The sequence below is a fragment of the Rousettus aegyptiacus genome, unplaced genomic scaffold (genome assembly GCF_014176215.1).
Source record: "Rousettus aegyptiacus isolate mRouAeg1 unplaced genomic scaffold, mRouAeg1.p scaffold_m13_p_5, whole genome shotgun sequence".
NCBI lineage: Eukaryota > Metazoa > Chordata > Mammalia > Chiroptera > Pteropodidae > Rousettus > Rousettus aegyptiacus.
The window spans coordinates 48,767,581-48,793,098 of record NW_023416308.1 but is presented as its reverse complement, the minus strand read 5'-3'; the positions used below and the strand labels follow the sequence as shown (position 1 = coordinate 48,793,098).

General features: G+C 33.9%; 1 protein-coding gene across 2 annotated transcripts in view; it reads right to left on the bottom strand.

The window, feature by feature from the left end:
• Window positions 1-25,518, bottom strand: part of CUNH11orf65 (chromosome unknown C11orf65 homolog) — a 39,832-nt gene continuing 14,314 nt past the window's right edge. For both annotated transcript variants that reach the window (XM_016160557.2, XM_016160558.2), the window contains 6 exons: window positions 20,578-20,631; window positions 20,246-20,446; window positions 18,818-18,948; window positions 5,767-5,937; window positions 2,082-2,137; window positions 1-529 (listed from right to left, as the gene is read on the bottom strand). In XM_016160557.2, coding sequence (XP_016016043.2) covers window positions 381-529; window positions 2,082-2,137; window positions 5,767-5,937; window positions 18,818-18,948; window positions 20,246-20,446; window positions 20,578-20,631 — 762 coding nt within the window. In that variant the 3' untranslated portion in view covers window positions 1-380. The remainder of the gene's footprint in view (window positions 530-2,081; window positions 2,138-5,766; window positions 5,938-18,817; window positions 18,949-20,245; window positions 20,447-20,577; window positions 20,632-25,518) is intronic.

Genomic DNA, 25,518 nt, shown 5'->3' with positions numbered 1-25,518 from the left:
TTTTTATATTTGAGGGTATAAGCTTTTGGTCTATGATTACTATAGAAAAAGAGCTCCGCTTGACATAAATGTACAAATGAATGCTTCAAATACAGAAAGCAATCTGAAGATTGTTTTGCACCTAAGTATATCTTTATTTAAGTGTGATTGTAAGAATATTGCAGTTTCTCGGAATACCAGGAATAATTTCTACATTTTCTATGAGCACTGAACTCAGTCCAATGTTATATTTCTGTTGAATCCTCCTTACTTAATTGGGCAGATTCTGTGCCAAGAATATAAATGTCATTCCAGTCAGAATAAACTATCTCTTGACTATAACTGATAAAATCAGAACTTGAAGGGCTATTGCTCAAAAAAGAAAAGAAAGTACTTTACGTTTACATTTCGTAAATGGAATCAGGCGTTAGTCTAGTAATACTTGTATCTTCATAAAGATTTTCATGTGGAGAATATTCTGGTATTCCCATTTCCTTTGACATAGCTGCATAGTCATATATTTTTTCCTGTGCTTGCCCAAACCTGAAACCTAGAGAGGAATGACAAATGTTTAGAAAGATGTCAGATGTGATAAGATCCAATATGCTATCACGTGCCAGGGGAGGGTCCTCTCCACATTCCTTTTCCCCACTCTCAGAGGACTTGGTAGTGAACAAAACAGATAACTCCTTGCCCTCAGTTACTTAAAATTGTACTCTGGAAGGCCATCAACCTCATTAAATCCCTAGAGCAGAAACCACAGAGTGTTTGAGAAACAAGCGAGAGGCCAGTGCCGGCAGGGTGGTTGGGCGTGAGAGGCAGAGTAGGACGTGATAGGGGTGGAAAGCTAGGCCAGGGCCGGAGCCAGAGGCCGTGATAAAGTCAGGATTTTATCCCAAGCGCCAGGGAGAACTATGAGAGGCTCTGGAGCTAGGTAGGCTGCCTCAGTTCAAATCTTGGCTCTCACAGGAACTGATTGTGAGACCCTGAGCAAGTAACTTGGCATCTCTTTGTCTGCTTATCTGTAAAACGCAAATAATGGAACCTGACTCATTGGGTTGTTCTGCAGATCAAATGAGTTAATTTTCTAAAGCACATTACGACAGCACTTCCACATTGTAATTGCTAAAGAATAGTTTGTTATTGTGTTATATTTGTTATTTTTGTATATTTGTTATATACTGTGTTGATTTAAATCTGTAAGACATCACTGTCTGTCGTGTGGAGAACGGACAGGAGAGGTATGAGTTTGGAGGCTGTCGCAGAAGCCTGCAGAGGGCCGATGGCAACTTGTACTGTGGTGGTAACATCGAGTTGGAAATAAATGGGTAGGTTAAGGCTAATGGCAACATTTATAGAGTACAAATTATGTACCAGGCACTGGTCTAAGCACTTTACACATTTTACCTCTCATTAGCTCACAACGATCTATGAGCCAGGTGCTATTATTATTCTCATTTTACGGAGGGAGAAAATGGAATTAGCAACTTGCCCAGGCTCACACAGCCAGTAAACAGGAGAGCTCAAATCCAAGACCAGGCAGTCCGAACCAACACTTCTCAACTGCGATGTCTCTGCTTTACTGTCGGTCATAGATGACAGCAGGACAGAACTCAATACTTCAATTGTATAATAACCATAATTAGATTTTGGCTATGTTAGAACTATTGACATTTCTGGGATATGATGATGATACGCTTCTTCAACACACTGTCACTTTTGGCTTCTCGATATTGAGGACTACTGATGGAACAGTAGCGGCATAGAACCTGAAAAACATATCTAACATTTCGAGGCATTGATTTAGCAAAGTGAAGTTTGCTCATTAAAAATTATTACTGAAACCATGAGATATGCAACTTTCTTTTAAAAAAAGATTCATTTAAAAAGTTTTTATCCAACTCAACTTAAAATAGAAAATTTCCTCCTATTTCCAAATAATAATCTTACCTATAAAGGCACAAGTTACTGGGCAAATTTTTCTGTATCTATATGCTGTGCAGGGTCCTGCAATGTTAGGTGCTTAGAAATGTGTACATGTGTGGAATTCATCATTTTTGTTTGCAAGAATTTCCCATAAAGTATTGCTATAAATCACCTACTTTCAATGTTAGCTGAAGATTTGCTTGTAGCCATTTCCTTCCAGTTGTCAATATACCTAAGCACATTACATGGACATTCATTAAATTGGTTTATTAGTAAGTAATAAATTGATTCATTAGCACATGCTTAGACTACTTCTACAATTCCACTTTCTCCATGAAATCTTAGATTAATGGTGACAAATTCACTAGTCCAAATGTTTAATTCTCATGACTTTCCCACTCCATGTAGCTCTCACACACCTAAAGCAACCCTTAGGACAAAGTGGGGAAGGTAAAAAAATGGTGCCAAATTTAATATTTTAATGGTTGGGAAAAGTTCCTAGCCAGAGAAGCCACATAATTACATGTTTTATAAATCAAAGGAACAGCTTCTGATATAGAAATTACCTATCACAGTCATAGGCAAAGATCTCTTGCCACACAGTTAATAGGATATCAGGAAATTATCTAAGATAGCCCAGCTGCTGATCACTTTAACAGGTTATGTCAAAATTCACTTGTAGTTTGAAAAATATGAAGATCCTGGAAGAGGAACATTCATCTTGATAGAGAATGTGCAGCTGAAGATCCAACAGTGTGAATGACAGCAGCAGTCACAGTAGCCACCATGTGGCATTGTGGGCAACTCGATTGCGATGCAGGGTTTGTTTTAGATGCTAAGTGCTCACAGCAACATATCCCTAGATGCTGCAGAATTTGCAGCAGTACTCGTCAATGTCCTTTGAGTCCAAGAGTGAAGTTGGCTCTATCCATTTTTTAAAATTATAATAATACTGTACTCAGTTGATATCGTTGCAATGTGCATCTTGAGATGAGCATGGCTTCTTCCCAGGAGAATGGCCATCTGTCATTGCAAGAGGCTAGCACAAAAGCCTTTTGGGAAGAAACTGATTTGTATCACTCAGAGTCAGTGTTCAACACATTTCTGTCATTCTAATGATCTATTTTGCCCATAAATTTTGAAAGATACTCTCCAAGGAATTAGTGGCTAACAATTCTCCTAAAGAAACTGTCAGACTCTGAAATTTTCATCAAACAAGGTATCATCGAGCCAGTTACAAACATCTAGATATAACAGGAAAGCAGACTGTGGAGACCATAAGTGCACTGGGAAGAAGGTGCTTATACCTGAGGGCTGCAGTTAGCTGGGGGAAGGTCTTTGCAAAGTTTGGTCTTGCCTGAGACAATAAGTAAGTTGGGGTTAGTAATGCTACTGAAATATTCCCAAATAATCATGCACGATAATATTTGAAATTTTTGTCTTTCAGAGCTCAATAGAAAAACTTACTCTCTAAGAATTCAAAGTTAGTGCCAAATTATGATGATGCCTGAGACTAAACTAATAGAAGTTGTACATAATTTTGAAACACGAGGTACGTGTATTTTTAAAAATGGAAATTTTCAGTTAGTCTTACCATATCAAACCTAGGTGTATTCATCCCACTCCACATAGAGTATATGATACAAAAAACCACTTCGAATCTTACTGGTTTATCTTGTTTTTATCCTTTTTTTTTTTTTTTTTTTTTTTCACAAAGAGCAGCCATTAAGAATCTTAAATCAATTACCAGTGAAGGGTATTGGTAGATAGCAGTGGGGGATAGTCTTAGGTAGGCTGAAAGGCTGGTTTATTTCTTCCCTTTGAACTTAACTTATTTTTTGTATTCCAATAGTGATGGAATATAGGATATTGGGTGTGGATTTAGGGGTAATTTTTCACTAAAGCTTGCTGGCTGTTTGCTTGAATTAGCCAACTTGTATAAGGGAAAGGCAGAGCAGGATTTTGAAAGTTCTCCTGAGACAATTCACTATCCTGCCCTCAGATCATTCAAAATGAACCTCCCCTACCTCTCTCTCTCTTTCTTCCCTCCATTCTCTACCTAGAAACTTTTACTCTTAGAGAAAATAAGTGAAGTGTAGCATTAGAGTGCTTTTCTTTGAATGCCATTTCTTGCATCGTTATTACCATCGATATTTATTCAGTGTCTCAGAGATCACTGACAGGCTGTCTATACGGAATCTCAGTACTATGGTCTGGACAAGATATTGGGGTTATTGAATCATAACAATCTCTTTATTATTTATTTATTACAAAATATTTTAGAGTATGTATTATGGATAATTATTTCCTTATTTCTTATCTTTCCTTTTTAACTTTCTAACAGATCCTTCCTGTCAATATCTTTTTTCGTTCATTCTTGTTTTCCTTCTTTCTTAGTCATTCTTTCCCTTTTTTCTTCTTTTCTCATTATCCTCTTTTATGAGTCCTCTTGGATTCTTTTCCTGTCCTGTTGTTCAGTGAAAATCAACTTGATTTTTCCTATCCCATTTTCTTATCTCTCTTCCTAATTTCTTCCTTTTTCTTATGTTTCTTTACTTACGCCATCTTCGTTTGAAGTTTTCTGCCTCTTCATCCATGCAATATTCACATTCATTATTGCAGCTGAGTAAATACTCAACATTTTTAAAAGCTTTATCGAGATATAGTTCACATATGCAATTCACCCATGTAAAGTATATTAATTCAGTGGCTTTTGGTGTATTCAGAGTTGTGCATCCATCATCGCGATCAATTTTAGAACATTTCATTACTTCAAAAAGAAACTCTGCACCCCTTAGCCTTAACCTCCCAATCCCCATAATTTTCCCAGTCCTAGGCAACCACTAATCTATATTCTACCTCTATAGATTTGCATATTCTGGTCATTTTATACAAATAGAATTATACAATATATGGTCCCTTATTGTTGACTTCTTTCACTTATCAGGTTCATCAATACTATAGCATATATTAGCATTTCTTTTTATTGCAGAATAATAGTCCATTGTACAAATATACCACATTTTATTTATCCATTCATTAGCTGATGAATCTTTGGGTTGTTTCTGCTTTTCACTTATGTTGTGAATAATTCTGCTATGAACATTCATATCCAAGTTTTCACATGGATATGTGAGTTTCTCTTCTCTATATACTGAGGTGTGGAATTGCTGGATGATATGGCAACTCCATCTTTAACCATTTGAGAAACTGCTAGTTTGTTTTCTAAAATGGCTGCACCATTGTACATTCCCACTAGCAGTATATACGAGCTCCAATTTCTCTACATTTTTGTCAACACTTAATACTATCTTTATAATTGTAGCCATTTTAGTGGGTCTGAACTAGGATCTCACTGTGGTTTAAACTTGTATTTCCCTGATGGCTATATTGAATATTTTAAAATTTTCATCACACAAAAAATCCTAAAGATGTTTTCCAAGGGCCATAGTATGTCAATGAAAAATTATAACTTTTTAATGTCTCACAAGGGAAGATAAGGGACTACATACAGAATGAGGACATTCTTTGTGTTATTAATTTCATGTTCTTAGCTTTGTTTCTAAATCCCAAAATAAAAAGTAAAGCAGATTTAGGCTTTACTTTTTTTATAGGCATAAAAATAAAGTCTGACAATAAAAAACACTTGTCTAATTTTTTTTCTACTTTTAGATAATCCCTTTTTAAAATCTTTCTCCCTTATTTTATTCTATTTTTCTTCCTAGACAAGTAATAAATACTCATTTTGTTGGGGGGAGATTATGTTCGTGGCCCCTAGATTCATCATGGAAGTGAGAAATATTAGAAAGAAAAATTAATGATGTTTGCCCTTGCTCCCCAAGAATAGTAACATGTATTTACTCTTCAAAGTTCAGTGCATTTGTCCAGTTCAGCACTTCATCCACTTCCCATTCCATCACAGAATCTACTCCACCATCTTCGACAGCTTTTATTAGCCCTTTTGTTGCTGTGTGAATTAAACCTAGAGTTGTACTATCTCTTGCCTTAGCCTCCAGGTTTCCTGCATAGTACCTAAACAAAGGAAAGGAAGGGAAACATAAATCCATTGGAACAGGTGATTATTGGTAGATATAGAAAATATATATCGTTGCCATTAAACTATTTAAATATTAAACCAAATTTTCATCCTATTTAATTCAAATACCTCTAAACCAAGTTCTATGTGATGGGATCCTTTGGAAAAAAACAAAGCAACTTAATCAACCACACTAACTAAAGAAGTCTCATTTCAAAATTACCTCTCAGTAAGTTGAATTTTTGATACAAGTTATTATATCACTGAATCATAGAATTATAAAATCAAAGAATCTTGCAGACCAAATAATTAGTCTGCTTGTTTTATTGATAAGGAAATAAATCCTGGAAGAGTTGAATAACTTTCACAAGATCACATGGCTAATGAAAAGTAGGAAGAGGGAAGGAAAGGAGCCAAAGGAAAGAGGAGGAGAGGAAGAGGAAAAGGGAAGAGAGATACTGGCATCTCTTTGTTTGTATCAGGTACTTTTCATAAACTATCTTATTTAATTCTCTTTAAAAAGACACAGCCATTCGTGACAGCTATTTTGATTCCCATTTGATGGACGAGGAAATTAAAACCTAGAGAAATTAAGAAATTATTCAAGATCCTGTGTGTAGTAAATATATATCAGAGCCAGTAATTTAAATCTGACTCCAAGGCCAGACTTCTGTAGCACTGTTATATCTTATATTAGTCTGAGCACATAAATTAACGCACCCACCAAGCATGAGCTGAGTGAGTAGACAGAGGTAAGCAGTCTTTGCCAAGTTTATTAGAATACAATATTATAAGATCTACAGTGGTATTCCATTTTAAAGGTTAACCTATTCTGACATTATATTTATTTGTTAACTCGACACTCATTTATTTGAAAGCAGCACAGTGGTGTTATAGAGTTAGGATTTGGTATCAGACTATCTGGCTTTGAATCTTGCTTCTGTGATTTACTAGCAATATAACCATTGTCAGATAATCTGGCCTTTCAGCATTGGTGCCCTCTTTCTTAAAATGGTAATCATAATACTACCACCTCCTAGTTTTCTCCAGAGTTTTAGAAGTTTAAATCCCTGGTAAGCATTAAAAGCAATGACTGGCCTATAGTAAGCATTTAATTAAAAAAAAAAAGAAAAGAAAGAAAGAAAGAAAGGCTTATATAATCCTGGGTGGCAAGGGATACAACAGAGACACGATGTGTCCTCACCCTCATGAAGTTTCTGTCAGACTTTAAATGCATAATGATCCATGAGAGCTAATGCATTTTATAGAAGTAGGAACATGCCTTTTGATTTATATTGGTTAGTAAGAGCACAATCGGATGGTTGTCTCTTTACTTTGTTGACAATGTCTTTTGCTGAGCTGAAGCTTTTTAGTTTGATGTGGTCCCATTCATTTCTTTTTGCTTTTATTTCCCTTGCCTTTGAGGTCAAATTCCTAAAATCCTCTTTAAGTCCAAGGTCCTTGAGTTCAGTTCCTATGTTTTCTTCTATGCGACTTATTGTTTCAGGTCTTATATTCAGGTCTTTAATTCATTTTGAGTTAATTTTGGTGTGTGGTGATAGACAACAGTCTAGTTTCATTCTTTTGCAAGTGGCTTTCCAGTTTTCCCCGCATTATTTATTGAAGAGGCTTTCCTTTCTCCACTGTATGTTTTTGGCTTCTTTGTCAAAAATTATTTGCCCACGTAAATATGGGTTTACTTCTGGACTCCTGATTTTGTTCCACTGGTCCATGTGTCTGTTTTTCTGCCAATACTATGCCGTTTTGATTACTGTCGCTTTGTTGTATAATTTGAAGTCAGGCAGAGTGATGCTTTCAGCCACGTTCTTTTTTCTCAGGATGCCTTTGGCAATTTGGGGTCTTTTGTGCTTCTATACCAATCTGATGATTTTTTGTTCTATTTCTTTAAAAAATGCTGATGGGATTTTGATGGGGATTGCATTAAATCTGTATAATGCTTTAGATAATATGGTCATTTTAACTATGCTGATTCTTCCAGTCTAAGAACATGAAATATCTTTCCATTTCTTTGTATCTTCTTTGATTTTTTTAAATAGGGTTTTGTACTTTTCATTATATAGATCTTTCACTTGTTTCATTAAATTTATACCTAGGTATTTTATTCTTTTTGTTGCAATTGTAAAATAAATTATTTTTTCCACTTCTTTTTCTGACACTTCATTATTAGAGTATCCAGAGACTTTACTGTATTTGCTTATTATTTCTAGTAGTGTTCTTGTAGAGTCTTTAGGGTTTTCTCCATAGAGAAGCATTTCATCCGCAAATAGTGACAGTTCGACTTCTTCGTTTCCGATTTGAATGCCTTTTATATCTTTCTCTTGTCTAATTACACTCGCTAGGACCTCCAATGTTATATTGAATACGAATGGTGAAAGTGGACAGCCTCGCCTTATTCCTGATTTTAGAGGGAAGGTTTTTAGGTTTTCACCATTAAGTGTAATGTAGGCTGAGGGTTTGTCATAGATGGCCTTTATGATGTTAAGGTACTTTCCTTCTATACTGATTTTGTTAAGTGTTTTGATCATAAATGGATGCTGTATCTTGGCAAAGGCTTTTTCTACATCTATTGATACGATCATATGATTCTTATTTTTTAATTTGTTTATGTGGCATGTCACATTAATCAATTTTCGTATGTTGAACTATCCCTGTGCCCCTGGGATGAAGCCCACTTGATTGTGGTGTACAATTTTTTTTAATACGTTGCTATATTTGGTTTGTTAGTATCTTATTTAGGATTTTTGCATCTGTGTACATGAGAGATACTGGTCTGTAGTTTTCTTTTTTGTGTGTTATCTTTACCAAATTTTGGTATCAGAGTAATACTGGCCTCATAAAATGAGTTGGGAAGGATTGCCTCCTCTTTGATTTGTTGGAAGAGTTTAAGGAGAATAGGTATTAAATCTTCTTTGAATGTTTGGTAGAATTCGCTGGTGAAGATATCTGGTCCTGGACTTTGACTTTTTGGTAGGTTTTTGATGATTGTTTCAATTTCCATACTGCTGATCGGTCTACTTAGATTTTCCAGTTCTTGATTTCATCTGGGAAGGTTGTATTTTTCTAAATACTAGTCCCCATTTCTTCTAGGTTATTAATTTTGGTGTTATCTACTTTTTCATAGTATTCTTGTATTATCCTTTGTATTTCTGAGATGTCAGTCATAATTTCCCCTCTTTCATCCCTGAGTTTATTTATTTGTGTCCTTTCTCTTTTTTCCTTAGTGAGCCTAGCCAGGGGTTTGTCAATTTTATTAACCTTCACAAAGAACCAAGTCTTTGTTTCATTTATTTTTTTAATCTTTTTTTGTTTTTTTGTTTTTCAATTTCATTTATTTCTGCTCTAATTTTGATGCTTTCTTTCCTTCTGCTGACTTTAGTCTTCATTTGTTCTTTCTTTTCTAGTTTTTTTTTTTTTGTTTTTTTTAAGATGAAGCATTAGGTTTATTTGAGCTTCTTGTTTTTGGAGCTAGGCCTGTAATGATATGAACTTTTCTCTTATGACCGCTTTTGCCATGTCCCAAAAGTTTTGATATGTTGTACTATCATTATCATTCGTTTCTATGTATCTCTTGATCTCTGTTTTTATTTCTCCTCTGACTCAGTTATTCTTCAGTAGCATGTTGTTTGTTTAATCTCCATGTATTTGTGTTTCTTCCTGATTTCTTTCTGCAGTAGATCTCTAGTTTCAAAGCATTACAATCAGAGAATATGGCTGGTATGATTTCAATCCTCTTATGTTTGTTCTCCCATCCAAGTACTAACCAGGCCAGACCCTGTTTAGCTTCCGAGATCAGACGAGATTGGGCACATTCGGGGTGGTATGGCTGTAAACAATCTTATATTTGTTGAGGATATCTCTGTGTCCCAGTGGTCGTGGTATGTGGTTGATTGTTGAGAATGTTCCATGTGCACTAGAGAAGAGTGTATAAGAAGCTGTTTTGGGATGAAAGGCTCTGTAAAAGTCAATTATGTCCAGTTGGTTTAGTGTGTCATTTAGGATGTTATTTCCTTATTGATTTTCTATTTGGATGACCTGTCCATATCCGACAATGGGGTATTTAGGCCCCCTACTACGATGGCATTTTAGTCTGTTTCTCCCTTTAGTTCTGTTAGTAATTATTTTACATGTTTTGGCGCTCCCTGATTGGAAGCATAGATAGTAATAAGTGTTATGTCCTCCTGGTGCATGATTCCCTTTATCAATATGAACTGTCCCTCAGTATCTTTCTTATTTGAAGTCTATATCATCTGATATTAGTACTGTTATTCCCACTTTTCTCTGAATGCCATTTGCTTGAAATATCATTTTCCACTCTTCACTTTGAGTCTATATTTGTCTTTGGAACTGAGATGTGTCTCCTGGAGACAGTATATGGTTTTGTTTTGTTTATTGATCCAATCTGCAACTGTGTGCCTTTTAATTGGTGAATTTAGTCCATTTACATTTAGGGTGATTATTGAAATATGAGGTCTTCTTATAGCCATTTTATCTTTTGCTTTCTGGTAGCTCGATGTTTCCATTGCTTCCTTGTCCTTGTGTCTCTGTTTTCTTTATTTTGGTTGGGTTTTGTGGGTTTTGCCTCTGGTCTTCTTGTTTTATACTATATACTTTGGTTCTAATCTTTGGCCTGTGGTTACCATTACAAATATGTAAAGGATAGTTATATATATACAATCGTCCATTTTCTTCTGTGTGTGCCTTATCTCCATTCCCCTTTGCGAGTTTAGATCTTTGAATTCTCCTCTTTTCAGTCATTTTTGTCTCAATTTGTCCCTATGTATGCTGAATGTTCATTACTATCTTATTGTAACAATTCTCTTCTAATTATTTAAGCCTATAATACCCTGTTCTCAGTAAGGGCTGCACTCCTCTGCTTCTATTTGCCCGATAGTCACTTTTTTCCTAATTATGTTTTGTTGTCGTTGTTGTTATTTTGTTTTAGATGAGCTGACATCTTACACTATTTCCTGTAGTGTAGGCCTTGTAGTGGAGAATTCCTTCAAATTTTGTGTGTCTGGAAAGGTCTTGATTTCTCAACTTCATATCTAAAGGAGAGCTTAGCCAGATACATTATTCTATGCTAATAATTCCTTTCAGTTAATAGTTTAAATATTCTATTCCATTCCTTTCTGGTTTATAAGGTTTACGCTGGGAAGTCCAAGGATAATCTATTGGGTTTACCTTTATAAGTTACCATTTTCTTCTCCCTGGCTGCCCTGAGAATTCTCTTTGTTGCTGATTTTTGATCATTTTAATACCATGTGTCTTGGTGAAGGCCTTTTTTGGGTCGAGGTAATTGGGTGTTCTGTTGACTTCTTGAATTCTAAGCTCCAGGTCATTCCTTAGATTTCAGAAATTCTCATCAACTATTTGTCTGAAAATGCTTTTTAATCCCTGCTCCTTTTCCTCGCCTTCAATAATGCCCATTACGCTTATGTTTCCTCTCCTGATAGTTTCAGCTAGTCTTGTATTTCTCATTTATTATTTTTCATTCTTGGGCTCCTCTCTTCTTCCTTCTGATTTATTTCTAGATCTGTCTTCAACTTCACTGATCCTTTCCTCTATTTGGTCAACTCTGTTTCCCAAGCTTGCTATTCCATTTTTTAACCCTTGCAGTGTGTGTGTGTGTGTGTGTGTGTGTGTGTGTGTGTTTAAATCTCCAGAAGGTCTATTCTGTTCTTTTTGAGGGTTTTAATCTTTTTGCTCTGCTCATCTAGGTGGTTTTTCAATTTCTGAAATTGTCGATATGACTCATTTTGTAACTCACTGAGTTTTTTCAAAAGTAACATCCTGAATTCTCTGTCACTTAAGTTGTATATTTCTATGTCTGTAAGCTTATTTTCTGGAGATTTTTCTCTTTCTTTCTGAGATGCCTTATCACCTTGGTTGTTTATGGTGTTTAATGGACTATTATTTCTCTGCTTGGGCATTAATGGAAGTGTATTCTATGGTAGCTCTTATGCACAGATCCCACTCTGAGACGTGCTGGTGCATAGTTTGGGTGTCTTTTGTTGAGGTTTAGATTTCAGCTTATTATTGTTTCATGGAGATAGATCTGGGAACATATCTCACTCCACCATGTTTCCCCTACCATTGTTATTTTCCTCTCATCACATGCAATTAGTATAATGTCACCAATGTAATAAACAGACATGATATGTTCTGTGGGAACTAACATGAGAGCTGACATAGTTCTGAGACTAAGATGTAAAGATAACTATTCTCTCCATGTAAATACAAACTGCTTCCTTTTTTTCGCTTATTGACTAGGATGAGAAAGAACATATTTGCCAGGTCAATAGCAGCACACCAGGTGCAAGGAGCTGTGTTGATCTGCTCCATTAAAGAAACCACATCTGGAAGCTTAGCCACAATTTGTGTCACTACCTGATCTCTATCACTCCAAAGTTCCATTATTCCCAGTGAACTAAAGGAACCAATCCCATCACAGATTTCTCTGCTGTCACTTCCAGTTTATAAAAGACAGTCAACACAGAGTTTATCAAGAAGTCTGCTGTGCCCCTCGTTTCTTAATGACTTGATGAAGAGTATATCCTCTGGGGCATCCTGGGGTTACAGCTAGAGGGTGGCTTGCACGTAACATCATATCATTTACAAACAAACATATATATCATATCAAATACAAACAAACATATCATTTCCTGAGCTTTCATAAATCCTTTTTTTACAGTATACCAGAGAAATTGAAGCGTTTTGTAACTATAAAACTTTGGCTGAGTTTAGGCTTTGATTAGCCAACCTAACAGGCTATCAACACCACTACTGGGTACTCAAGCCAACACCTTAAATCCATAATCTCTGGTGAGTTTGGTCAGATCAATAAATTTAGCTTGAACAACTATTGATATAACAACTTTAGAATCCACTCTCACACATGCTTCCAAGGCTCCTATCAATATAAATTGGCAAGTTCTTTTAACTCTTTTGGTTTATAAGCCATCTCCTGGAGTGGACCTTGTACCTCTCTGTCTGGGATATTCTTAGCTATAACTCTCACCTTGGGCTGCCAGGCAATGAGACATGGTTGTGGGGGAATCCTAAGTGTGTGTGCAAGGGAACTGTACCAGGTACAATCACTGAAAGGCTTCTATGCAGAGAAGGACTGGTTCCCCCAAAATATAGGTTTCCTCCAATAAACAGGGAAATTTAAAGGTTGAAGGTTCTCGGCCTTGTTTATAACTGTCCAAACATCACCATTCCAAGTCTAAGGGTTCCACTTCTCCACTAGTTCCCTTACTTTAGTGCATAAGACCTGACAGGTTAAGCACTTGGTTGCACTGCAGGCACTGTTATCCTGTGACCCTTGCAACTAGCTCCTGGGTTGACAGCAACCCACCCTGCAACTACAAGAGATGAAGGACTATTTCATGGAGATCTTCTGATTGCACATGTTCTTTTAATTTTTTTTTTTACAACTTTATTGAAGTATAATTCGTGTATAGTAAACACTTATTATTTAAACTGTACAACTTGAAGAATATTGACCTAAGTATACACTTATGATTTCATCACAATAAAAAAATGAACATATCCATCAACCCCTAAAGTTCCTTGTGTGTCTTAGTAATCCTTCCCTTCCTCGTTCCTCTCACTCTCACCTCCATACAACTACTGATTTGCTTTGTGTCACTACAGATTTGTTTGTATTTTCTAGAATTTCGCATATATAGAATTTTTGGACTGGTTTCATTCATTCAGCATCATTTTTTTTAAAGACTCATCCATGTTGCTGTGAATATCAATAGTCCATTCCTTTGTATTGCTGAATAGTACTCCATTGTGAAGATAAATCACAATTGTTTTTCCACTGACATTTGAGTTGATGAACATTTGGGTTGTTTCTGGGTTTTGGCAATTATAAATAAAGCTATTATGAATATTCATGGATAATCTTTCTGTGGACACATGTTTTATTTCTTTTGGGTAAAAACCCAGTGAAATGGCTGGGTCGAACGGCAGGTACATTCTATAACTTAACTCATAACAAAACTGTCAAGGTGTTTCCCAAAGTAGAGGTTCCAGTCTGCGTTTTCTCCATATCTATGTCAAAAATTAGCATGGTGGGCTACTTTAGCCATTCTAGTCGGTATGTAAAGATATCTAATTATTGTTTTGCTTTGCACTTCCCTAATGACTAATGATGATAGTCATTATTTCACTTGCGCTTATTTGCTACCCATATATCTTCATGGGAAAAGTGTTTGTTCAACTCTTCACATTTTTAAATTAGGTTGTCTTCCTATCACTGAGTTTTGAGAATTTTAAAAAACATTCTAAATATAAGCTTTTTACCATATATTTTTTTGTGAATTCTTTCTTCCTGCCTGTGGCTTTCTTTTTTATTTTTATAATAGTGTCTTTCAGAGAGCAAAAGCTTTTAACTTCAATGAAGTGCAATTTAACAATCTTTTTCTTTTATACTTCATGCCTTCTGTATCCTACTTAAAAATTGTTGTCAGAACCAAGGTCAATAAGATTGTTCTCCTTTGCCTACTTTTAGGTATTTTATGGTCTATTCTTATATTAAGATCTATCATGACTTTTGAGTTAATTTTACATATGGTGTGCGATATGGGTCAAGGTTCATTTTCCTGCATTTGAGTATCCAATGCGTTGAACAGAATATCCTTTTGCAATTACATTGCCTTGGCACCTGTGTTAAAACTCAATTAACAATGTATATGTGGGTCTGCTACTGAACTCTCCATTCTGCTCCATTGATCTATATGTCTATCTTAAGCCAATACCACAATATCTCAATTACAGTAGCTTTATTGTAAGTCTTGAAATCAAATAGTGTAAGTCTTCCAAATTTTATTTTTCCAAAATTGTTTTGGCTATTCTAGTTCCTTTGCATTTCCATATATAAATTTCCAAATCAATTTGTCGATTTCCACAAAAATCAGCTAGACCTTTTGATTGTGATTGCATTGAATGTATAGATCAATTTGGAGACAGTTTGCATCTTAACTATATTGAGTCTTCTGATCTAGGAATACCTTATATCTTTTCATTTATTTACATCTTCTTTAACTTTTCTGAGCAATGTTTAGTAGTTTTCTGTGTATAGTCATGCAGAATTTTTCTTTCCTTTATGCCTAGGTATTTCATATTTTCTAATATTACTACAAATAGTATTTTTAAAAATTGAAGTTTCCAATTGTTTGTTGCTGAGACATGGGAATACAATTACTTTCTGTATCACACGACTTTGATAAACTTATTTATTAGTTCTAGTAATTTTCGGCAGATTCTTTAGGATTTTGTACCTAGACAATCATGTCAACTGTGAATTAAGACTGTTTTAGTTCTTTCTTACCAATTTCAAAGTTTTTTTCCTCCCTCTTTCCTGCCTTACTTGACCAATTAGGACCTCCAGGGTAATGTGGTAAGGAAATGGCGAGAGCAGACATCCTTATCTTGTTCTGATTGTAAAAAGGATTCAGTCTTTCCCCATTAAGTATGTTAGCTGTAGGGTTTTCTGTTTGTTTGTTTGTTTGTTTGTTTGTTTGTTTAATAGATGCCCTTTATCAGATTGAGAAGGTTCTCTTCTATTCCTAGTTTGCTAAGAGTTTTTAATATGAATTGTTGTTGAATTGTTGTAAGAACTTTTCTGCATCTATTGAGACGATAATACCTAGTTTTCTTTTTAAGTCTGTTAACATGGTTTATTGGATTGATTGATTTCCAAATGTTAAGTCCACTTTGTATTCCTGGGATAGACTCAATCTGTTATTTATTACCCTATATCTATGTTCATGAGAGATACTGGTTATTATTTTCTTATAATATCTTTTTATTTTCATAAGCCTTGAGTGTTTTTATGTTTGGTAATACCTTATAGAACTTGTTGGGATGTGTTCCTCCCTTTTTCTGGAAATATTTTTGTCGAATTTATATTATGTCTTTCTTAAATGCTTGTTAAATTTCACCAGGAAATCTATCTGGGCCTTGCGTTTTCTTTGTCAGAATTTTTAAAAACTACAAATTCAAATTCTTTAATAGATATAAGACTATTCATGTTATCTTTATTTTTTTTTCAGTGAGCTTTGGTTTATGTCTTCCAATAAATTATTCTTTCACTTAATTTTTCAAATTTATTAAATTGCTTGCAATAAATCTATACTACTTTAATGTCTACGGGATCTTTAGTGATATCTCTGCTTTCATTTCTAATGTTTCTGATTTGCATGTGTTTTCTCTCTTTTTAAAAATTTATTAACAGGTTTATAAATTATATTGCTCTTTTCAAAGAAAACAAGCTTTGATTTCATTGATTTTTCTCTGATGGTTTTCTGTTTGCAATGTCATTGAGTTTTGCTGTTACTTTCAGTATTTTGTTTATTCTACTTGCTTTCGGTTTAATTTGCTCTTCTTTTACTAATTCTTATGCTAGAAGCTTAGAGCATTGATTTGAGATACTTCTTCTTTTTTTTAATATAAGGATTTTAATGCTATAAATTTCCCTGTAAGTACCAGTTTAGTTGCATCCTCAAAGTTTGATATGTTCTATTTTTATTTTCATTAAACCAAATATATTTTCAAATTTCTTGGACTCATCAATTATTTAAAGGTTATGCTATTTAATACCCAGATATTTGGAGGTTTTCCAGAATTTTATTGTTACTAAGTCTATTCTATTTTTAATTTCTCTTTAATTCCATTGGAATCAAAGCACTTCTTTTGTCTGATTTTTATCTTTTACATTTGTGGATGTTTGTTTTATGGCCCAGAATATGGTTTATCCTAATGAATGTTTCATGTGCATTTGAAAAAATATATAGTTTGTGTTTTGGGGTGCGGTGCTTTATAAATGCCAACTATGACAAAAATACCAAGTTGGTTTATAGCGTTGCTCAAGTTTTCTAGCTCTTTACTAATTTTTTGTCCATTTGTTGTATTAATTTCTAAGAAAAAGCTTTTGAAGTCTGTTATTATAATTTTGAAATCATCTTTTTCTCTTTTTGGTACTATTGGTTTTGTTTTATATATTTGAATCTCTGTTATTAGGTAAGCAAGCATTTAGAATTCTTGTATCTTCTTTATAAATTTACTCCTTTATTATTTTAAGTGATCCATTTTATCTCTGGAAATATACTTTTCTCTGAAATCTACTAAGTTGATATTAATATAGTCACTATGGCTTTCTTTTGATTACTGTTAGCATGAGCCTTTTCCATGCTTTTACTTTTAACCTATTTGCGCTTTACATTTAAAGTGAATTCTTGTATATAACATATAGACCATTTACATTTAATATGATTATTGACATGGTTGGTTTTAATCCACATCATGCTATTCATTTTCTATTTGTCCTATCTGTTCTTTGTTTCCTTTCCTCTTTTTTCAGACTTCTCTTGGATTAATTGTTTTTTTATGATTCTACTTTATCTCCATTATTAGTTTATAATGGAGGTTTATATCTTTGTTGCTATTGTTGATTTTATGGTTGCTTTAGGTCTGTAGTATACATCTTTAATTATCTTTAAGCAAATTATACCACTTCGTATGTAGTAAGGAACTTATAACAGTATATTTCCATTTCACCTTTCCCAGCCTTTGTGATATTGTTATCATACATTTAACTTTTACACTGCTATAAATTAATAAATACTGTAATACATTGTCATTGTTTCTGCTTTAAATAGTAAATTACCTTTAAAAATTTTGAACTTTATTTAGTAATTGTATCATATTTTTATTAGTTATTTTTATAATTATTGATTTGCTTGAAATGAAGATTTTTCAATATAAGAGAAAAGGAGTACAATTGTGGAATAGAGAATTTAAGTAGAACTTGATTAGCAATATCAATATTAACTCATTCCTTTACAAAAATAAATTTAATACCTATTTTTTTGAAAATCATGGTAAAAAACATGTAACATAAAATTTATCACATTAACTATTTTAAGTGTATAGTTCAGTAGTTAGTTAATTACCTTTTAAAAAGATTTAAACAGTAAGAAGAAAGTTATTTACATTTACTTGCACAGTTATCATTTTTGGTATTCTCCATTCTTATATGAATCCAGATTTCTAAACAGAATCATTTCTTCTACCTGAACTTCCTTTAACATTTCTTGTAATACTGGTTTGTTCATGGTAAGAGGCCCCAGCTTTTGCCTGTCTGAAAAGTTTTTCTTTCATATTCACTTTTAAAATATATTTTTGGTGGATCTGTTGCTATCGATTAATTTACCTTCTCAGATGGGATTTATTTTCCTGCTTCATCGCATGCCTGATAATTGATTACTATATGGTAGACACTGTGAATTTTATATGATTTTAGGTACTGGAGTGTTTCGTATTCCTTTAAATATGTTGGGGCTTTGTTTTGGTATGCAGTCAAGGAAAGCTGAAAACAATTCTATTTTTTGACACTAGCTTTTATCACTTGTTAGACAGGTCAGAATGATTTTAAGTATAATCCACATAGTCTCTTAGGGCAGAAAGAAGGGTTGAAAAGGGTATAGAGTAGGTTCTGAAGGCCAAACGAGAGTTATCTGATATATAATAGTAAATGCTTATTGTCATATCTGATGTTCCAATAGACTGTGATTTCCCTGAGGTCAAAGACAACTTGTCTTTTCCCATTTATATTCCAGAGATTAGCGATGTCTGACACATCATAAGCATTTATTAAATGTTTGCTTACTATGTGTTTTTTAAAATATAGTTTGAACCTTACATTGTCTTTTTAAAATAACATGTACTTATTTTAGTAGTGATAGCAAGTTTTTAAAAAACTTAAAATACTGTATAATTCCTTAGTAAGTCTAAATATTTCTTTTTTAACAAGACAAAATGAAGCCTAATATTTCATCAACTTACATTTGCCTCATCCATTTTATTTTTTTAATTTTTCTTTTCTTTTCCATATCTTGCCTTCTCTTCAGTTTAGAGAAATGGAATGTACTTTCCTTTTTGTCTCCCACCATTACATCTTCAGCAGACATCCAAAACTATTGAGAAATTAAAAATGAATATACAAAATGTTGAAATACTGATTGTGAGATTATCTGGCTATAGACAAGAACTTTTTTGTGTTCAGCAGGAATATGCCAAGGTAGAAATAGAGAAGATAAACTCTGTTACAGTCTATCTAATTAAGTGATAGGTGAGTAGCACGTTGAGTCTTAAGAGGTACATGCCACAGAAAGACTGACAAAGTACTAGTGTACTGAGGTACTTAATATGCATTTGGTGAATGAATAAATTAATAGACATATTCTAAAAGTATTTCTTATGAGAACAGACCTGCCCAACTTTTAGTGCTGTTGGCTTTTGAAGACTCTAATCCTCAAGGAGTCTAAGTATCCTCCAAGAACACAGAAGTCTTACCATTATATTCCAAGAGTTTTGGGTTTTCCCTGAATAACACTTTATCCTAACTGGCTGCCTATTCTCCTACTTCTGCTTCATTCCCTTTCTCCCATCATACACACATAAGTAACAAGGAGGAGAGTTTGCTATCCGCTACGATACTCTGTATTTGTCACTATTAAAGCACATATTTATTGCACTTCACTGAAATATCCTGTTTACTGACACTCTTCTTAACTAAAAGGCAAACAACTTCATGGAGAGGGACTATTCATATTTACTATGGTATCCCTAGAATCTAGTACAACCATGTCTGACACATGGATGGTATGCAATAAATTTTGTTAGATGAATGAATGAATTCATAATTTGATCATTTTCACTTTTCTTACTCAGTATATTCAACATATTCTACAGTCTACTATATATTCTACTGTATATTTTACAGTCCTGTCTACCGGAGATTGAGGATTTGAATGAAGATACTTGAGGCCATATAAACAGATATCTAGAGCTAAGATCATGTTAATCTAGCTTACAAATATCTTTAGGTAAAAATTATCTCTGCAAAAAGGATATTAGAAAAGTGTCTATAGAGAAGTCCCCCAACTCTAGTCCAAGGATTAATATAGAGTCAGCAACATCTTCAAATTTACTTTGTTATAAAGATGGCAAATGGCTGAGTATCAGAGAATGTCTAAAGATGGCCTAGATAAAAGCTAATTACTACAAGGAGAAGTAAATGTAAGAAAAAAAGGACATAGTCCTGTATCTTGAAGTACTATTAGCATCCCCAGAGTAGTTAACTTAAGCAATTTTATCAGCTAAATTACTAAGATTTACTATTTTAAACAGATTGTAAAATTAATTTTTAAAAAAACAAGTTGGTTTCTAAATATATAAGATTCAAAATTATTAATATTTCTCTTTTCTTACCCTATCAGAAACAGGCCTCCAGCCATTGTTCTCTATACGACGATACCAGCCACTATGATCCTCTTCTTGAAGATTATCACTTTTAATATAAGATGCATATTTTGCCGAAAGTTTTGTGTAATCCCTAGGGCTATTAGCACACAGATCCTCGACATGTCTCCGAGTGAAAATTTTATAGTATATTTCGGGTGGAAATTTAACCTGTAGATGAAACAGTCAAAGGTCCATTGTAATCTAATTACGAAAATGGTTTACATTTTTAAAAATTATGTCTTTTAAATTTCTTATGAATGTGCTTTAAAATTACCACATAAGAATTCATCTATACTTACACCACCAAATCTGAATCTTACATGAACACCAGCAGCAGCATCTAGAAGGTCTGCCTATAAAAAGAAAAAATCACTCTCCAACATTCTGTATATATCAATTTACTACTTCTCACTCTATCACATTAAAATAGTTGCTGAGTATTGATTATTTATGAAATAGGTCAAGTGAATAAACATCAAATAATTAATTTTAAATGAGAAAATATTTTAATATTTAATTTCTTATGGACATCCAATAAGAAAAACAGCCTACATGATAACTGGAAAAATGATACCAAACTATGTTTCCTTTCTCTGCAATATATAAGTATAAAAGCCGAGTGATTTGTTATTCACAAAACAGAAGTTTTAAACACATCCTCAAATATATGATCTACATATTAAATATTATCCTACAGGTAAATTCAGAAAAAAAAATTGTGACTGATCAATCTGAGTTTAACACTAGATGACCTTTCCAAACTAGCTTTTATTAAATCAAAAATCCATGTTTAAATTTGTAAGCATTGTATGTAATTGATCTTCTAAATTTTAGTGCCCTGGACCAAATGGAAAATAGAGAAAAAAAATGTTAGTCCTCTATCAGTGGACAATTCAAACTTGTCAGCTGATAATATTAAACTAGGTGAGAAGGCATAATAACCCCAGAGATCTAATGCACAGTATAGTGAATACAGAAAAAAACAATCATCAAACTTGCTAAGAACTTAGAAATAAGAACTTAATAGTGCCAACTACTAAAAATAGAAGATAATAATGTAATATGATAGAGGTGCTAATTATCACTAACATGGCAATCACATTTATGATTATTAAATGTAGCAAATTAACATGTTGAACTCCTTAAAGTTACACAATTTTATATGCCAAATATATTTTAATAAAAATATAAGTAAATAAATAAATCAGAAAGAGAAGAATGAAATAAAGAGAAACTATTATAGATTCTGAGACATTGGAAAGATTATAAAAGGGAACATAAAAAACTTTATGCAAATAAATTTGAGAATTTAGCTGAAATGAACAACTTAGAAAAATACAACTATCCATACTAGTACAAGACTAGATACAAAATACAAATAGACTTATAAGTTGAATTTGTAATTTAAAATTCTTCCCACGAATACAAACTTTTGGCACAGATAGCTTCATTGGTAAATCCTTCCAAATATTTAAGAAAGAAACAATAATCTATGTTTAAAAAATTCTAGAAAACAAACAGAAAAGGAACATTTCCCAATTTATTTTAGGAGGTCAGCTAAATTTGATACTAAAATCTGACAGAGACAATATGAGAAAGTAAATTACATGTTCTGCAAGAGTATAGGTACAAACATTTAAGCAAAATATTAGCAAACTAAATTTAGTGATATTTAAAAAGGATAAGACATCATGACCAAAATGTATGTATTCCTAAAATGCTAAGTAGTTTAATATTTAAGTAAAAGAAAAATAATGTCTCAATAAAACAGAAAAATATTTAACATTCATTCTTGGATTAGGAGAAAAAAACTTTTTTAGCTCAATAAGATTAGAAGTAAACTTTCTTAATCAGATGAAATTATTCCTCATATGTAATGATAAAATATTGAGCCATTTCCCTTTGAAATAAAGTGTGAAACAATAGTTATCGCTTCAAATCACCACTTTACTGAAGGCTGTATTTAGTGTAGAAGGGCACAAAAAGAAATAAACTGTATAATGATTGGAAAGGAAAAAAGTAAAACTCATTATTTGAGGATAGCATGCTTGCTTACATAGAAAATCCAAAAGAATCTGTGTACAATACTTCCCAACTCATTTTATGAGGCCAATATTACCTCGATACCAAAACCTGGTAAAGATAACACACAAAAAAGAAACTACAGACCAATATCTCTCATGAACACAGATGCAAAAATCCTAAATAAGATACTAACGAACCAAATATAGCAACATATTAAAAAGATTATACACCACGATCAAGTGGGCTTCATCCCAGGGGCACAGGGATAGTTCAACATACGCAAATCGATTAAGGTGATACGCCACATAAACAAATTAAAAAATAAGAATCATATGATCATATCAATAGATGCAGAAAAAGCCTTTGCCAAGATACAGCATCCATTTATGATCAAAACACTTAAAAAAATCAGTATAGAGGAAAGTAACTTAACATCATAAAGGCCATATATGACAAACCCTCAGGAAACATTACACTTAATGGTGAAAAACTAAAAACCTTCCCTATCAGATCAGGAACAAGGCAAGGCTGTCCACTATCACCACTATTATTCATTATAACATTGGAGGTCCTAGTGAGTGCAAGAAGGGAAGAGAAAGATTTAAAAGGCATTCGAATAGGAAACAAAGAAGTTAAACTGTCACTATTTGCAGATGACATGATTTTCTATGTAGAAAACCATAAAGATTCCACAAGAACACTACTAGAAACAATAAGCAAACAGTAAGGTTTCTGGATACAAAATCAATGTTCAAAAATCCAGAGTGTTCTTATACTCTAATAAGGATGTGCCAGAAAAAGAAGTGGAAAAAATAATTCCTTTTGCAATCGTACTAAAAAGAATAAAATGCCTAGTAATAAATTTAACAAAACAAGCAAAGGACCTGTACAATGAAAACTACAAGACTCTATTGAAAGACATCGAAGACGATACAAAGAAATGGAACATTCTGTGTCCTTAAATTGGAGGAATCAACATAGTTAAAATGACCATATCAACTAAAGCATTAAAGAGGTTTAATGAATTCCCCATCAAAATCCCATCAGCACTTTTTAAAGATATAGTACAAAAAAATCATCAGATTGGTATAGAAGCACAGAAGACCCCAAAATGCCAAAGCCATCCTGAGAAAAAAGAGCAAGCCTGGAGGCATCACTCTGTCTGAATTCAAATTATACTACAAAGCGACAGTAATCAAAATGGCATGACATTGGCAACAAAACAGACACATGGACCAGTGGAACAGAATCAAGAGTCCAGAAGCAAACCCATATTTATATGGGCAAATAATTTTCAACAAAAAGCCTAAAACATACAGTGGAGAAAGGAAAGCCTCTTCAATAATGGTGCTGGAAAAACTGGAAAGCCGCCTACAAAAGAATGAAACTAGACTGTTGTCCATCACCTCACACCAAAATTAACTCAAAATGGATTAAAGACCTAAATATAAGACCTGAACCAATAAAGTGCATAGAAGAAAAAGTAGGAACTAAGCTCAAGGACCTTAACTAAAGAGGATTTTATGAACTTGACCACAAAAGCAATGGAAGTAAAAGGAAAAATAAATGAATGGGACTACATCAAACTAAAAAGCTTCTGCTCAGCAAAAGAAACTGTCAGCAAGGTATAGAGACAAACATCTGAATGGGAAAATATATTTGCAAGCAACACCTCCGATAAGGGCCTAATATCCAAAATATACAATGAACTTATATGACTGAATAACAACAACAACAAAAATGATCCTATTAAAAAATGTGCAGAGGATCTGAACAGACACTTCTTCCTAGAGGATAAACACATGGCCAACAAATATATGAAGAGATGCTCAACATCACTAGCTTTTAGGGAAATGCAAATCAAAACCACAATGAGATACCATCTCACATCTGTTAGAATGGCTATAATCAACAGGACAAGCAATAATAATTGTTGGGGAGGGTGTGGAGAAAAAGGGATCCTCATACACTGCTGGTGGGACTGCAAATTGGTACAGCCACTATGGAGGTTCCTCAAAAAATTAAGAATTATCTACCATATGATCCAGCAATCCCTCTACTGGGTATTTACTCCAAAGACTTGAAAACCCATATCCAAAAAGATATTTGCACACCGATGTTCATAGCAGCATTACTCACAGTGGCCAGGACATAGAAGCAACTGAAGTGTCCTACAATAGATTGGCTAAAGAAGCTGTGGTACATATATATATACAATGGAATATTACTCAGCCATAAGAAGAGATGAAATACTGCCATTTGTGACAACATATATGGACCTAGAGATAATTATGCTAAGTGAAATAAGCCAGACAGAAAAAGTTGAAAATCACATGATATCACTTATATGTGGAATGTAAACCTAAAAGCAACAAAGGAAACAAAGGAACAGGACAAACAAACATAGACTCATGGACATAGAGTAGTGGTTACTAGTGGGGGAGGAGGGGGGTGGTAGATGGGGTAAAGGGGGTCAATTAGAGGGGGATAGGGAGAGGGCGAAGTGTGTTAAGGGGATCAAATATATGGTAGCTGAAGGAAACTGGAGTTTGGGTAGTAAACATACAATAGAATATACAGATATGAAATGATAATCACACCTGAAAATTGTATAATTATATTAACCAATGTTACCCCAATAAATTTAATTTAAAAAAGAGAGCAAGAAGTCAAATCATAGAGTGAAAAATACATGTAACAGATAATTGACAAAAGGCTTGTATAAAGAATATATAAAGAACTGCTTAAAACCAATAAGAACAGACAGATGACATACACACATCAGATGTGAAAAAAAGTATCAGGAGCTCAGGAGATCTTTGAGAAAGATAGATGAGCTGTTGGGTGTCAGAGTAATCAATTAAAGAAACAAGCAAAAAAGGAAAAAAAGCTTTTAATCACTTACCACAATAGTATAAGCAAGAATTAAAGAATCTAAGACCTAAGGAAGCACCAACTTCACTTGTTCCATTTTTGCCCAGGGAACTGTGCCCTGGTCGAGGGTCAGGTGGCTCAGCGCAGATGTGGGAATCCTCTCACTGTTGAGAGCATTACAGACAAAAGGCTCTGGTTGCCCTTTGGACCCTGAGTCGTGTGTGTGGGGAGGGGCGGTAGAGAGGTGGGGGTGAGGGTGAGATTGAGGGAGAAGGGTCAGAACAGACTGAGTCAGAGTTGAGAAAGTGGCTTCAAATATCTCCCCATAAGAAGGTCTCAGT